The sequence below is a fragment of the Myxine glutinosa genome, chromosome 9, assembly GCF_964187855.1.
Source record: "Myxine glutinosa chromosome 9, kmMyxGlut1.1, whole genome shotgun sequence".
Taxonomy (NCBI): Eukaryota; Metazoa; Chordata; class Myxini; order Myxiniformes; family Myxinidae; genus Myxine; species Myxine glutinosa.
In genome coordinates, this window is record NC_136269.1 from 15,151,769 (window position 1) to 15,169,083 (window position 17,315).

Consider the following 17,315-nt stretch of genomic DNA (forward strand, 5'->3'; position numbering starts at 1 on the left):
TGCCAGTATGGCTTTCGCTATTCTCGCTCTACTGGGGATCTGCTATCCCTAATTAGGGATCATTTCAACAGGGCATTGGAGCTCAAGGGTGAACCCAATTCGTTGCTTTGGATATCTCAAAATTGGTGATCTCTAACTTTTGATTGGTGAACCAATTCAGTGACCGAATTTACCGATTCTTAAAATTTCAGGTCAATTGGATGAAAATTAACGATTTTATGTGATGCTGTCCTTCTACCTTTTAACCAAATTATTAATTTGGCTTCTCCATAAGCTATTATAATCGTGCAAATGTATAGAATGCAGTATGTTTATCCCCATTTCTAATTGTGTCCCATATTTATTCCCACCCTCCTCCTGCTCATAAAACAAATGGACATTCCCACGTCGAAACAGCCAGAATAGTTAACAGTTTCCACTCCCATATAATGCTATCATCGACTACATTGAAACGCATCACAACTTTAAGAGAAAATAGTCGGAAATAATAGCAAACCTGTGTAACCTCTGCAGTAAAAGTTCTACTTGAGAGAAAGGGGAATGCTAAATGGTTCTAAAGGGTAAATTCCATCGGGTAATTCTAAAAGGTTCCTAAATTGGCGGCCGTAAAAGTTTCTAAATTGGCGGCCGCACAAATTCCTAAATTGGCGGCCGTAAGAATTCCTAAGTTGGCGGGCGTAAAAAATCCTAAATTGACTGGCGTAAAAGTTTCGAAATTGGCGGCCGTAAAAGTTTCTAAATGGGTGACCATAAAAATTCCCAAATTGGCGGCCGTAAAAGATTCTAAATTGGTGACCGTAAAAATTCCTAAATTGACAGGCGTAAAAATTCCTAAATTGGCGGGCGTAAAAATTCCTTAATTGGCTGCCATAAAAAATCCTAAATTGGCGGCCGTTAAAATTCCTAAATTGATGAGCGTAAAATTCCTCAATTTGCAGCCATAAAAATTCCTAAATTGGCGGCCATAAAAATTCCTAAATTGGCAGCCATAAAAAAATCCTTAATTGGCAGCCATAAACATTCCTAAATTGGCGGCCATAGAAGTTTCTAAATTGGCAGCGGTAAAAATTTCCTAAATTAGTGGCCGTAAAAAATCCTAAATTGGCGGCTGTTAAAATTCCTAAATTGGCAGCTGTAAAAATTCCTAAATTGGTGGCCGTAAAAATTCCTAAATTAGCGGGCATAAAAATTCCTAAATTGGTGGCCATAAAAATTCCTAAATTGGCGGCCATAGAAGTTTCTAAATTGGCAGCGGTAAAAATTTCCTAAATTAGTGACCATAAAAAATCCTAAATTGGTGGCTGTAAAAATTCCTAAATTGGCAGCTGTAAAAATTCCTAAATTGGTGGCCGTAAAAATTCCTATATTAGCGGGCATAAAAATTCCTAAATTGGCGGGCGTAGTTTAGAAAAAGTGGGCGGAGTCAGGCGAACATCCCAGCCAATGGGTGGGACTCACGCATGGTTCCTTTTATAGTTAGATAGATTCTGAAAGCCAACTTGGGACATGTATCTGGAGCTTTGTCTCCACTAAACAGTCCAGGACTACTGGAAATTACTACAATAATGCCACTAACATAAAACTAAAGGAGTGAACTCAACATTATTAGTAGGATTGCTTATTACCTCCGCCACCAAAGGTTATGCAGGTTTGTTATGTTTCCCGCTGTATGTCGGTCCATCTGTTTGTTGGTGAGCAGGAAAACCTCAAAAACTTATGGACGGATTCGGCCGAAATTCGGTAGACAGTTTGGATGTGTCACAAGGACGAAACGATTCGATTTGGTGAAGACCCGATAATTTTTTTTGAGCGATTCTTCCCCATTTAGAGATAGGGCTAAAAACGATATGTACCAACACAGTATATCTCAAAAATTTGTAGATAGATTGTGACAAAATATGGTGGATGAGTTGGTAAAGTGACAAGAGCAAGCCAATTCGATTTGGTTCAGGTCCGGATCCATATCCGGCATATCTTTGACTGTTCAGCCTGGAGGAGACACGCCAAGTGCCATTCTTGTTTCTGCTGCAGATGTCACACAAAGTGTATATTCACAGTATTCTTGGTTAAAAAGTAAGAGAGAACATTCTTATAACAACGTATGAAGTTGAGATATCATTCAGCATCGACCAAATTGCATGACAGACAAGATAGACATATAAGGTATCAGAATGACGTTGCTCCAAATGAAACTGCAATGAAAATTCCGGACTTGTGTAAAGACACCAATGAAGGAACACAAACTTTACTGCATTTCACCAGAAGCTCTTTTGAGACAATTTTCTCCGCCCCGGCTCATTTGCCACACAACCCAAGTAAATGGAACCGTCGTCGGTGCTAAGTGGGCACGAGGGGAAACCTGTGTGTGAGGACAAGGCCTGAATGTACCCATTAGTGCAGCCCTGATGGTCAGAACAGAGTGGACCTGATGACTCGACACGTTGTGGTGCTTAAAGTCCAAAACTCACCAGTTCACATCCCCCAAGGGTTACTTACGTACCAGCACATCTTGGTGCAAGGGAAAGGCTCGGCCGAAGTGAATGAATGTGATGTAATAGGGATGGCAAGATGAAGAAGTCATCTATTTTACAAGCAGTAAAACTGGGCCAACGTTTGTGTCTTAATATGTATTACCGATGATCATAAACAGTCTGCATTTTACAAATAGTATGTGTTTGGACATGTCCAAGGATAGCGGGGGAGGAACATGTCATAAAACACAAGAATCGTGCACTTTGTGACACCTTTTTGAAATTTGGCATGATGATAGGGCAGGTCATGAAATTTTCAAAAACCACTGCCTACAAGTTGGCACACCCCTCTGATGGTCGGTAGCTGCAAAATTCAAAATGGCCGCCAATAGGTACGAAATGGACAATATCTCAGCTTCTACTGATCATATATCTAAGTGTAATACCACTTTTTCCATGTTTTCGAGTACAGATAATCCATTTTTAAAGAGTATTTTAGGATTTGAGATCAATTTAAAGGTTACAAATTTTTACTCCTGGAGTGGCAGCGTCTCTGCTTGGTGGAAAACACGTGGAAAGGACACGTCAGGCATACCTTCTTACATTGGCTTGGCTTGAAATACTGAGAAGACATGCCTATGACAAGTGATGTCAACACCCTGGACCCCATGAGTCATTTTAAATGTGGGAGCAAAGGCTTCTTTCGATCTCTCCAACAGCATGTTATTGGGGTAAAATTGTCCGGGATTTTCTCTTGACAATGTGCCGATTTGTTCACAACCAGCGTCTTGGAAACTGGCCTGGTACACAGGATGCTATTGATGATCTGTGTCCATACTTCTTCGCTTTAGGTCACACAAATTATTCTCGTTGGGTCCCCGTATTTCTGAGGGATATGGCTCAACTTCCTCATCGCCATCCAGCTGTCCATTGACCTCAAATCCTAAAATACTCTTTAAAAATGGATTATCTGTACTCGAAAACATGGAAAAAGTGGTATTACACTTAGACATACGATCAGTAGAAGCTGATATATTGTCCGTTTCATACCTATTGGTGGTCATTTTGAAGTTTGCATTTACCGGCCACCAGGGGGGTGCGCCAACTTGTAGCCAGTGGTTTTTGAAAATCCCGTGCCCGGCCCAAACATCGTGCCAAATTTCAAAAAGGTGTCACAAAGTGCACGATTCACAAAGTGCAAGGATGGTCCTTGAATAAAGTATCCATCTGAACATGATCATTTTGGTTCTTGGTACTTGATTCTCAACCCAGAGAGCAGATCTGCGTCACTCATAAACATTGAACCTGGGGTTTGCATTCTTTTATTTTTGCAGAATTTAACCTTTTTGAACCCTGAGCTTCTTGGACTTTCGGCTCCTCCACCGTGGACTCCCTGGAGAAAAATCACTGAAAAGTTTAAATTTGTTTTATTTTCGGTTTTCTGCCTTGAAAAATGTTTTTATAGCCCAGTAATCTATCTTTATAACCCTATTTGTGAATGTCTGTTTGTTCGGTTGTGCCTGAGGAAGTGACTTAGAGAGGGAAGAAGGGGTCCAAGGGGAGTAACTTTTCACGACAAAAATCATGGGCGCATCAGATTTCGACTAGGGGCGTGGCTGCGGGGCGTGCCCAAGGGACGTGGCTTCCTCTGACTATAAAAATCCCACTACACACACGTGACTGACTACTTATTTTCCAGGCAACGCCGGGTAACTGCTAATCACAAATACATTATATTTTCAATCACAGACTGTTTTACTTTCTTCTTTTTTGAGTCTGTCGCCAATACTCGACTTTGTTGTGCCAATAAAACCAGCAGTTATTCCCCGGCCTTCAGATACACACGAGTTCTCCACATTACGTGCACCAGTGTATTGTCTTGCAACGTTTTGGAAATTCCTTGTCCTTTGCCCTGCGATTCCTTTGCCTAGGTCTAAGGTACTAATCTCTGCACACAACACTGATTTATTGGAAGTCACATGCGGAGCCGTTTTTGGACAAGCATCAGGAATCTTTCTTCTTTCCATGTCATCATATCGCTGAACATATTCAGGAGTGGAAGAGATAGGTTGATGTGTGACGAAGCGAGATGTCCGAGGTCCGCAGACACGAAAGACACCGCACCAAGAATACAAGCCGTTTAATGGAGAAAAATACACATGTGGGAGAAGGACATCAGCCCAAATCTGGCTCGATCCCTTCTCAGCTTCAATAAATCAGAGCTTAATTTATATACAAGCAGGCAAGGTCCAGCACAGCACAGATAACAATCTCCGCAGAGAGTTCTCCACAAGGCCGAGTCACATGCGCAATGCACCTCACTCGTTACTCGAGAGTGACTTCATTGGAATGCAGGGGTCTTGGTTCAAAGGGAGGACAGCACATATTTAATGTCAATTTTTAGATAAGCAGAGAAAATAACATGAACCAGCGGTGGTTTTCAGACAGCAAGAGAGCCCTTGTAAACAGATACAAAGAAAAAATGTTCCATGTGAAAAACACAGATTAAGTTTCCCACTTCTAAGAAAATGTGTTTTCAAGGATAAAATGTGAGATAATAAATGAACTGTAAGCAGAGTGAGTGGACCAAGGAATATATTCCTTCATATCACCTCCAACACGTGACAAAATATATGGGCTGCTTGTCCCACCAAACTTTAACAGCAACATTCCCATTAAATTGAATTTCCAATTCTCCTTTTTGCATTTCATTGTTTCTCTGTATTAGAGTTGTGGGAAATCTTGTTCTGTTGGTCATTGTAGTTCCACACATCCTTATGCCTTGTTTAAGGATCAAATACTCAACCAGCTGAACTGTGGTGTAGAATCTGTCAGTGAATGAATGAATGAATGATAGTTTTAAGGCCATTTTCCCCGCTATAGCGGGGGTTAGCCTTGCGGGCCCCATGACAGTCATGGTTCCCTGTTTGAGGCAATGTTTTTACGGCGGGATGCCCTTCCTGACCCCAACCCTTGGTCGCCTTTTCGATGCGCAGGGATACGGTGTACCTATTCTAAACCGGGGTACACACCGGGATCATTCATCCCAGCAAGCTGGTACTCAAATTTGTCGACCTCGGAAGGATGACAGGCTGAGTCAACCCCCCTGGTGTTAATTCAGCGATCGACCGGGATTCAAACCCAGGATCCTAGGATCCCAAGCCGGCACCCTAACCGCTAAGCCAACACCAGGCAACACCTGTCAGTGTAGAGGGAATAATTATATCCTGAGAATTCATCAGTCATTCGGATAACCAAGTTCCGGGTAATTCCAAGGTTATCGACAGCTTCGGCACCTCTCAGTGTAAACTTCCGCATTACAAATATACTCATTTTCACCATCACATAGTAGAAAAGTCTTGATTTCCCCAATGGATCGGCTTGTCCTCCATGTCCTGTTTGAAGGACAGTTTTTTTTTTTGTGGGGGCATTCCCTCATCAAGTGAAAGTTCACAATGTGGAACAAAGTAATGCTTGACTTTCTCAATCAAATAATTGAACACTGGGCGGGTCTTGTTATATTTTATCAGTCTTATCAAGCTGGGGGTCATCCTTATTTACACAATGTAGGAGAGACCAGATTGCGAGGAACGAGTCTCTTGTCATGACCTTTGGAAAACCAGGTGTGTAAGTAAGCGTAGCGTCTCTAGGCCGCCAGTGCTGCTCGTATTTATCTTTATGTATCAACATTTCCATGGTGACTCGGAGCCCAAAAATGGTGTCAACTCTGCCAAAGTAAGAAGCTTTTGTTGGAAAGATTTTTCTGCATAGTTGTTTGGTTTGGTTGCAATCACAGGTTCAGCTTGGCGATTGGTCTCTGTTTTTTGTTTTTTTTGTATACAAGATCGAGGCTCGTGAAAGAGCGAATATTAATCACACAGAAAGACAAACCGACACATAAAACATATAACATCGGGAGCGGTAGACAAGATGGGGAGAGAGGGGAAAGGACACAAACACAACATTTGAGAGCAGGGACCGAGAGACATGGAGACATCGAGAGATCTGAGAGAGGGCGAGGGCTTTGGGGGGGGGGGGCAAGGGAAGGGGGCGGTGGGAGAGGTATAAAACATATGGACACTGCCAGGACTTCCAGGAAAGAAGTTGGAATTTCAAACAAGGTGGATCTGGGGTGAATTAGCGGGGGTAGAAAAGATCAAGGTTTTGGATGGGGGAAGATAGGAGATGGTGGTGAACAGCTGTTTTAAAGACCTGGAGGGAGGAGTGGGATTGAAGGGAGTGAGGGAGTTTGTTCCAGAGGCGGGAGAAAAGAGGAATGAAAGAGTGAAGGTGAGCAGAGAGTCTTGATTTTGGCAGTTTAACCATCAGAGGGTTGCTGGTAGATCTTGTGCGACCTGTAGGAATATTTGGGGGACAGAGCACAGAGAGAGCTGGGGGTGCAAGGCCGGAGAGGAGTCGGTAGAAGACAGAAAGACCACCTACCTGCCTGCGGTGAGTGAGTGAAAGGCCCTCAGAGATAGCTTCATCGCGGGAGATTCCAATAATTCTGAAAGCTTTGGTTTCAACAGCGTGAAGCCGAGCTAGGTTTGAGGCAGGAGCACCGGCCCATAGGGGAGAACAGTATTCCATTGAGCTGCGGATGAAAGCCTTGTATGTGGTGAGGAGCTCAGGTGTGCCGAGGAAGGACTTCGCACGACGGAGGATGCCCAGTCGGCGACTGGCTTTGGAGGCCAGCTTGGAAATGTGGTTTTCCCAAGAAAGATCATGGCAGATAGTGAGACCCAAAAGCTTGAGCGACAGAACTTCTTGGAGAGGATTGTTGAGAAAGTAGATGGGAGGGTTGTCCAGTCGATCTTTTCGGAGAGACATAGTAAGAGTGTGAGATTTGTCAGGATTGAAAGACATGTTCAACTTGTTTGACCAGTCTGTGATTTTGTCCAAGTCTTCAGAGAGTGAGGAGGCTGCAGACTGCCGATCTAAGGGAAGAGGAATGGAGCGGCAGAGAGTGGAGTCATCAGCAAAGAGATAGAGAGGATTTTCAAGAGAGTCAGAGAGATCATTTATGAAGACCAGAAAAAGCACGGGGCCCAGAACACTGCCTTGGGCAACTCCAGCCTGAACAGGAAGAGGAGATGAGAGAAACCCATTCAGGGCCACACATTGACGACGACTAGAGAGGAAGTTCGCCAGCCATGCGTGGAGATTTCCATGGATACCAAAGGAGGAGAGTTTGGTGAGCAGAGCGGGGTGCCAGACCGTGTCGAAGGCACGTGCCGTGTCGAAGGCACGGAACAGATTTACTGTGAGAAGTAAATCCCGAACATCATCATCCCAGAACAAGTTAAAAGTCAATCTCTGACTGAAAATCACTTTCATTACCGGTACCATCATTATCATCATCATCCAAACCTTCCTCATATGACCTGGCAAAATGGCCGCTGGGGTTCAAAGGGTTGAGGCTCGTAATGGAGCTGCCACACACACATCTCACACACATGGACATATACATAAAAACACAGGACTCTCAGATGAGACAAACAACCACTAAGCTTGGGGGAAGTGTCATCACTTCCTGGGGCACTCTAAGTACCAGTGACGTCACAACCCTGGCCTTTCTCACCACACTCAGCAGGGTGCTCATTTCCCAAGGAGGAATTTCCTCCTCTCCATGGGTACCAAATGTATGGGGATTTTCCATGTTCTCATCCATTTAAATGTGAATGTCAGGCAAGGAAGCAGCACGCACCATTTTTAAAGTCTGGTACGACTCAGTCGGGATTTGTACTCAGAGCGGACGCTCGAAACATTACACCACTGAGTCCGATATAAACTATTAAATCTTGTAATCAAAAGCATAATTTGTATAAATCATGTAATTTCTGAAGCAAAGTTGGTCTCCTGATGAATTCCATGAAAATCGTCACCCACGTGTGATTCCGTCACATTCCCTGGTCTGCCTCGCTGAGAGTAGTACTCGTCTGTAGCCATGTGACAGTTCTGGTTCAATACATATAATTGAATTCTCTCTGCTCTTCTTAGCATTCAAGATAATTACCTTACATGTTCAAAATTAGAGTGCACATGGTGATTCCGTCACGATGGTATTCATGTCCTGTGTTTCATCAAATTATTTGGAACACAAAGGCCTGTGAAATGTTTCAATGGATGCGGTTCATCGGGGGTTCGGAGCAATCAAAATGATGAATTTTCACAAAAATGAAACGATGAGAAGAACAAATTTATAGAAGAGATTTAACCTTCATGTCGAGTACCATGAATCTGGAGATTGTGATGATTATAGGAAGTGAAAATACTATGATGAGCTTTCATCTGTTTACCTTGGCATGAACAAACTTTGACAAAATGATTTAACATCAAATATAATCAGAAATCTACTTATCCACACACAACCCCCATAACCCCACCACTGCCCCCCACCTCCCTTTACCCTATAGGCCCATATCCATTGGTTACATATCAGGGTCACGTATTATTTTTCTTTTTAATAAAATGCAGAGCTGACATAGGTCCAGGAAATAGATGTTATGAGCGGAAAAATCAATGTCTGTGTTTTGGGTGGTGAGCGAGGGTCAAGGGAGGGGAATGGGAAAGGAGAGGCAATTGGGGGAAATGTGAGGGGTAATGGGAATGGGGGATAACAGTGGGAAATTGGAATGGGGAAGTGGTAATAGTGAGAAAAGTGTGGGGATAATGGGGAAAATGGAAATGGTGGGTTATTTTTATTGTTTTTAAAATATATATATATTTATATACAAAGCGATGCATGTGAAAGAGCGAGAAGACAGGACGGATCAGGACGCAACAAAAGGAAAGGAACAGGAGAAAGAAAGGGGGGAAATGCCAACAGGAGGGTTGAGGGGGGAAATGGTCGGAGACTTCAACAAATAAGACATTTGGGAAGAATGAGGAGTAGGGGAAGACACACGGGATGGACAAGATGGATTCAGAGGCAAACTATCAGGAAAGAAAAACTGGAAATTTTGAAGGAGGTGAGATTAGGGGGAGTAGGGGTTAATGGGGGAAGACAATACCAAATGGTAGAGTTGGTTATGAGGAAGAATCTATTGATTTTGAGGTCAAAAGGTCAACATAGGCCAAAGGTCAACAACTTTGTTTAAAATCCTCAATTTTCATCCGATTGACTTGAAATTTGAAGAGGATTTACAAATCAGGTCACTGAATTCAACCAACATTTATTTTGAGGTCTATTTTGGCCAAAAGGTAAACATAGCCCATAAGGTCAGCATAGGCTAAACGTCAACTTAGGTGGAATCTCGAACATGCTCGATTTTAATCTGATTGACTTGAAATTTGAAGAGGATGTGCCTATGGTGTGAATGGTCACTGAATTCAACCACCAATTGTTTTTGAGGTCAACATAGGCCAATGGTCAACAACTTATTTTGGTGATTTCGCAAGTATCGTGCCATGCACGACATATTTCTTACTTGTTTGTTGTGAGTACCATGTCTCTAAAAGTTATGGATGGATTCAGATTAAACTTGATGGACAGGTTGGGTCTGTGACAAGGATGAAATTTTGGTGAAGATCCGAATCCGGATATGAGAATGTTTTAAGTGATTCCTCCCCCATTGGGAGCTGTGGCCAAAAACTATATATAGCACTATATCTCAAAAAGTTGTGGACGGATTATGATGAAACATGTTGGATGAGTTCAGTCGGTAACAAGAACAAAGCGATTTGATTCAGGTCTGGCCCATCAGTCGGATCCAAAACGTAAACTGTTCATGGTGGTGGTATGCGCTCTACTGAGTGCTGTTCTAGTTTAACTATTTAATAGACTGAAGAAGCCAACCGTTAGATTTCCATGCTATTCAAAAGTTCAGTAACCATTGATGATCCTCTCAAATAATCAGCACCATTAATCGAAAAAGGAATGAATCACAGTGGTTTTCTCCAAATGTGTATTTGGGAAACATCCTGGTAAATTGAACAAAATATTGCTATGGGTTCCTTGATGAGCTGCCAGCAACCCTCTTCTGGTGAAACTGCCAAAATCAAGACCCTCTGCTCACCTTCACTCTTTCATTCCTCTTTTCTCCCACCTCTAGAACAAACTCCCACATTCTCTTCAATCCCTCTCCTCCATCCAGGTCTTTGAAACAGCTGTTCACCGCCATCTCTTATCTTCCCCCATGCAGGTTCTGTCGCTCAAGCTTTTGGGTCTCACTATCTGCCATGATCTTTCCTGGGAAAACCACATTTCCAAGCTGGCCTCCAAAGCCAGTCGCCGACTGGGCATCCTCCGTCGTGCGAATTCCTTCCTAGGCACACCTGAGCTCCTCACCACATACAAGGCTTTCATCCGCAGCTCAATGGAGTACTGCTCTCCCCTATGGGCCGGTGCTCCTGCCTCACACCTAGCTCGGCTTCACGCTGTTGAAACCAAAGCTTTCAGAATCATTGGAATCTCCCGCGATGAAGCTATCTCTGAGGGCCTCTCACTCACTCACCACAGGCAGGCTGGTGGTCTTTCCGTCTTCTACCGACTCCTCTCTGGCCTTGCCCCCCCCCCCCAGCTCTCTCTGGGCTCTGTCCTGCAAATATTCCTACAGGTCGCACAAGATCTGCCTGCAACCCTCTTATGGTCAAACTGCCAAAATCAAGACTCTCTGCTCACCTTCACTCCTTCATTCCTCTTTTCTCCCGCCTCTGGAACAAACTCCCTCACTCTCTTAAATCCCACTCCACCCTCCAGGTCTTTAAAACAGCTGTTCACCACCATCTCTTATCTTCCCCCATCCAAAACCTTGATCTTTTCTACCCCCGCTAATTCACCCCAGATCCACCTTGTTTGTAATTCCAACTTCTTTCCTGGTAGTCCTGGCAGTGTCCATATGTTTTATGCCTCTCCCACCCCCTTTCCCATGCCTCCCCCCCAAAGCCCTCTCCCTCCCACAGATCTCTCGATGTCTCCATGTCTCTCGGTTCCTGCTCTCAAATGTTGTGTTTGTGTCCTTCCCCCTCTCTCCCCATCTTGTCTACCGCTCCCGATGTTATTTGTTTTATGTGTCGGTTTGTCGGTTATGTGTCGGTTTGTCGGTTTGTCTTTCTGTGTGATAAATGTTCGCTCTTTCACGAGCCTCGATCTTGTATACAAAAAAAGCAAGAAAAAAAAAGCAAAACCTTGATCTTTTCTACCCCGATTAATACACCAGAAATCCATCCCATATCCACCTCTTTCATTCTCCGACTTCACTCCTGAAATTCCTGGTAGTGTCAATTTGTTTTATACTGTGTTTTTTTTTGTTTTACTTCAAAACAAACTCAAAATAGAAATGATAGCAAGGAAGATAAATAAAAAACTATAAAGAAGGAAACAACAGGAGAAACCAAAACCACATGCTTGAAAGTAACCCAAAGAGATTTCACCATGAATTGGGGAAACAAAAGCAGAATGGGTCAACTCCCCATGAAAAGGAAAAACTGGAAAGATTACAGAAAGGAATTTTTGAAGATCGAACAGAACATAACAAGGATGCAGAATGGATCCCATACTTGGAAAAGAAGAAGCAAAATCTCAAGGCAATGCCCCCCCCATTGATCAATTATTGATGAAGAGAAAATTACAAAACAACTTCAAAAAATGCCAAACTTCAAAAGCCCAGGCCCAGATGGAATTTCAAATTTCTGGCAAAAACAACTTGATGCTCTTCACAATCACTACACAGGACATTTAACGAACTGACCCAAGAGGAAAAGGCAGTGGATGAGTGGCTCGTATAAAGGAACACCTTTCTCATCCCAATTGGAGGAAACTCAACTTCCCCACAAATACCGGCCGATAACACGCGTACCGACCACATTCAAACTGCTGACAGGAATCATCATGTACCATCATCCAACACAGCAAGGGGGTTTAGAGGCAGAACAAAAGGGATGTAAGACAGGTTCTTATGGAACAATTGACCACCTACTACTGAACAAGGCCATACTTGAAAATTGCAAAATGTGAAGAACTAAATTGTCCACTGCCTGGATAGACCACAAGAAAGCTTTTGACAGTGTCCCACATTCATGGATGATAAAATGGATGCAGATATACAAAATCAATCCCCAAATAATCAAACTGATTGAGAAAGCAATGGAACTCTGGAATACCACATTGATATTACAGCACTCAAAAGGAAATATCAAAATACCACATGTGAAAATGTGGTGTGGTATTTTCCAGGGAGACAATCTTTCCCACCTTTTGTTTTGTCTGGTTGTTACATGGATACACCTAAAGGGGCGCCCTACATCTGGCAAATAAAACACATTTACTTCTTCATGTAGCTGTATGAATCAAATTGGCACCCCTTTATATTAACTTTTCTAGAGCATTACTTGGTTCCTCCTAAGAACACAAGGGTAGTCCAGCATGTACACGAGGTTTTTAAATGTCCCTTATTTTCTATTGTTTGGGATTTTCTACAAGTTATGGAATGTCCCTTATTTTCTACACTTTGCCACATGGCACATCCCATTTAAAGGGGCCTTTTCTATGCCCCTGGCATTTTCCCCAAGAATAATAAATTGGCCCCAATCATAAATCAAGAAGTTAGACATTAAAACAAGAAAACTCCTTACCATCCACAAAATGTTTTACAAAAACCAGTGCATCCCGATAATGTACCTGCCGAGACGAGATGGAAGGAACGGCCTGATGGAACTCAACCAGGACACAGAGTGACGAGTGTATGACTAGCTGAGTATGTGAATGGAACTCAACCAGGTGCACAGAGCATTGAGTGTAGGACTCGCTCAGTATGTGAAATGCTCAACAGACTATCGGATGCAATTTGCAAACAAACCTGAAAAAGAATCCCCAACTCACCTTGCAACGAATTTTCAAAAACAGTTGCGAATAGAAGATGCCGCACAGGTAAATGAAACGGCAACAAATACAGCCCCAACAATGACAAAAAAGATAAAATAAATATATAAAAAGAAATATCAAGAAATATACACCAACAACTGGGAGAATGACAAAAGAGCAGGAAAATACAAAAAAGAATTGGACAGAGTGGGGATAGACAAAGAAGGATCACTGGAATGGAGAAGAAGAGGTCAGTTCAACTGGGACGGCGAACGAATCATAATAATAAATGCCCAAGATCAAGGACACTACATCAATGGATTTTAAAAGATGTCAGGACTGAGCCAGACGGACAAGTGTAGATTCTGCAAGACAGAAACAGAAAGTACTAGTCACCTGCTCTCAGGATGCAAAAAAAACTATTATCAAAACACCTTTAGACACAACGGCAAAAAGCTATTATCAAAACACCTTTAGACACAACGGCACAACAAAGTATTCAAAGTGATTCATTGGCAAATCTGCAAAATTTAAACATCCCAGTACCAGAAAACTCATGGAAACATGAACCAAGGGCAGTCATTGAAAATGAGGAAGTCATGCTCACATACGACCTGATGATTCCATCGAGCGTGAACATAGAAAACAAAGCATTTCGTCCGGACATTGTACTCAGGAACAAAAAGGAAAAGACAGCATTGATGATTGAGATATCAGTACCCAGCGATTTTGGCCCAAACAATGCAGAAATGAAAAAAATGACCAAATACCAGGACCTCAAAAATGAGGTCAAGAGATCTTGAAAGCTGAAGAACATCGAGATTGTACCAGTGATAATTGGAGCAACAGACATGATGAAGAAGAACCTCACTGAAATTTTTAAAACCATTCCCGGAAATATTACCACAAATGAACTACAACTGGAGGTATTCCGGGGTTTGGTGAGGATCCTGACAAGATTTCTTGGAACAAAACTCTGAAAAAGTTGAACAGTTTGGTCCATGAAGTGTGATTCCTTACCAAAGGATATACTTTGGGTCCTGAGAAGGCTCCATTCCACCCTCTGATACCACCAAATGGTGAAAATAAGCCACGACACACAGACAGAAGACACACACACACACACACACACACACACACACACACACACACACACACACACACACACACACACACACACACACACACACACAAGTGATTGCAAAACTCCGTCTCCTGCTGCGCACAGGTCGGGCTAATAAACGTTACAATGCAATCCACGTATACGATGTTTGTTTGTTTGTTTGCATTTTCAAAGTCAATGTTCAAACCCCTCTCCACCTCTTTGTAACAGGTATGGAAAGTCATGGTGAGGTGGTCATTCGAGAGTTCGTCAACTGCGACCATTGTCAGTCACAGAGGTGCAGCGGTCTTGTGTGCATCTGCATCGATCAACACCTCCACTGGGATGGAATCAGATGTTCAGGTATCGTACACCCCATCCCATTTCCCCCATTTTGGGACCAATCTTTGCTCCCAAGCGCATCACATGTTTTCCATTGATAGGAATGTCAAGGTGATTGTATTGCATCTACTGACATAGTCTCATCTGCGTTTATTTCTCGACTTTGAATCTGTACAATCACAGCATTAGATGTGCTGTCATGAAAGGTCTTGTATTTCGGGGTCGTTACCTTTGCTTTGTTCATCACATTTATTATGTTTTTACGGCGTATCTCGTAGGGCAATGCCGTCTGGAACTGCGTTTGTCTGTCTGTCCGGTGTATGCATGTGTGTATGCATGTGTGTATGTATGTGTATGTGTGTATGTATGTGTGTATCTATGCATACACTACATAGCCAAAAGTATGTGGACACCAAAACATCACACCCGTATGTGCTCGTCGAACATCTCATTCCCAAATCATGGGCATTAATTTTGGACTTGGTCCCCCCCACTTTACTGCTATAACAGCCTCCACTCTTCTGGGATGGCTTTCCACTAGATGTTGGATCATTGCTGTGGGGTTTCCTTCCATTAAGCCACAAGAGCATAAGGTCGGGCACTGATGTTGGGTGATTAGGCCTGGCTCGCAGTCGGCGTTCCAATTCATCCCAAAGGTGTTCGATGGGGTTGAGGTCAGGGCTCTGTGCAGGCTGGTCAAGTTCTTCCACACTGATCCCAACAAACCATTTCTGCATGGACCTGCTTTGTGCACATGGGCATTGTCATGCTGAAACAGGAAAGGGCCTTCCCCAAACTGTTTCCACAAAGTTGGAATCGCACGATCGTCTAGAATGTCATCGTATGCTGTAGCGTTAAGATTTCCCTTCACAAGAACTAAGGGGCCGAGCCCGAACCATGAAAAACAGCCCCGGACCATGATTCCTCCTCCACCAAACTTTACAGTTGGCACTATGCATCCAGGCAGATAGCATTCTCCTCACACCCGCCAAACCCAGATTCGTCCGTCGGACTCCCAGATGGTGAAGTGTGATTCATCACTCCAGAGGACACTTTTCCACTGCTCCAGAGTCCAATGGCGGCGAGCTTTACACCACTCCAGCCGACACCTGACATTGCGCATGGTGATCTTAGGTTTGTGTGCGGCTGCTCGGCCATGGAAACCCATTTCATGAAGCTCCCGACGAACAGTTGTTGTGCTGACGTTGCTTCCAGAGGCAGTTTTGAACTCGGTCGTGAGTGTTGCAATCGAGGACAGACGATTTTTACACGCGATGTGCTTCAGCCCTCGGCGGTACCATTCTGTGAGCTTGTTTGGCCTACCACTTCGAGGCTGAGCTGTTGTTGCTCCTAGACGTTTCCACTTCACAATAACAGTACTTACAGTTGACCGGGGCAGCTCTAGCAGGGCAGAAATTTGACAAACTGACTTGTTGGAAAGGTGGCATCCTATGACGGTGCCACGTTGAAAGTCACTGAGCTCTTCAGTACGGGTGATTCTACTGCCAATGTTTGTTTATGGAGATTGCATGGCTTTGTGCTTCATTATATATACCCGTCAGCAATAGGTGTGGCTGAAAGAGCGGAATCCACTAATTAGAAGGGGAGTCCACATACTTTTGGCCATGTAGTATATAAGTGTGTGTATGTATGTATGTATGTATGTGTATTTGTGTATGTGTGTATGTATATTTGTATGTATGTGTGTATTTGTGTATGTGTGTATGTAAGTATGTATGCATGTATGTATGAATGTATGTGTGTGTATGTATGTGTGTATGTATGTGTGTATGTATGTATGTATGTATGTGTGTATGTATGTATGTATGTATGTATGTGTGTATGTATGTGTGTATGTGTGTGTGTATGTATGTATGTATGTATGTGTGTATGTATGTATGTATGTATGTATGTGTGTATGTGTGTATGTATGTATGTATGTATGTGTGTATGTATGTGTGTATGTGTGTGTGTATGTATGTATGTATGTATGTATGTATGTGTGTGTGTATGTATGTATGTATGTATGTATGTGTGTGTGTGTGTGTGTGTGTGTGTATGTATGTATGTATGTATGTATGTATGTGTGTGTATGTATGCATGTATGTATGTATGTGTATGTATGTATGTATGTATGTGTATTTGTGTATGTGTGTATGTATATTTGTATGTATGTGTGTATTTGTGTATGTGTGTATGTAAGTATGTATGCATGTATGTATGAATGTATGTGTGTGTATGTATGTGTGTATGTATGTGTGTATGTATGTATGTATGTATGTGTGTATGTATGTATGTATGTATGTATGTATGTGTGTATGTATGTGTGTATGTGTGTGTGTATGTATGTATGTATGTATGTATGTGTGTGTGTATGTATGTATGTATGTATGTATGTATGTATGTATGTGTGTGTGTGTGTGTGTGTGTGTATGTATGTCCCTTCTGCCGGCATTTTGCGGGTTTATTCCCTTTAAAATTCGTTTCCTCTGCAACCATTTGTTTGATTGACACAAAATGTTCACCACAGGAGTGCCTCCTCCGTCTTGGTTTCTTGGAAGGGGACATATTAATTATTATTATTCCATCCAGAAAG

At 42.8% G+C, this 17,315-nt stretch overlaps 2 protein-coding genes across 2 annotated transcripts in view; one reads left to right on the forward strand and one right to left on the reverse strand.

Annotated features, from left to right (window-relative positions):
* The window catches only part of LOC144893586 (uncharacterized), an 896,812-nt gene that overhangs the window by 559,472 nt on the left and 320,025 nt on the right, over positions 1-17,315 (reverse strand). The gene's annotated exons all lie outside the window — the stretch shown is intronic.
* The window catches only part of LOC137416992 (ALK tyrosine kinase receptor), a 114,713-nt gene that overhangs the window by 36,214 nt on the left and 61,184 nt on the right, over positions 1-17,315 (forward strand). Inside the window, exon 10 of the mRNA XM_078785070.1 lies at positions 14,609-14,740. Within this exon, the coding sequence (XP_078641196.1) occupies positions 14,609-14,740 (132 nt within the window). The remainder of the gene's footprint in view (positions 1-14,608; positions 14,741-17,315) is intronic.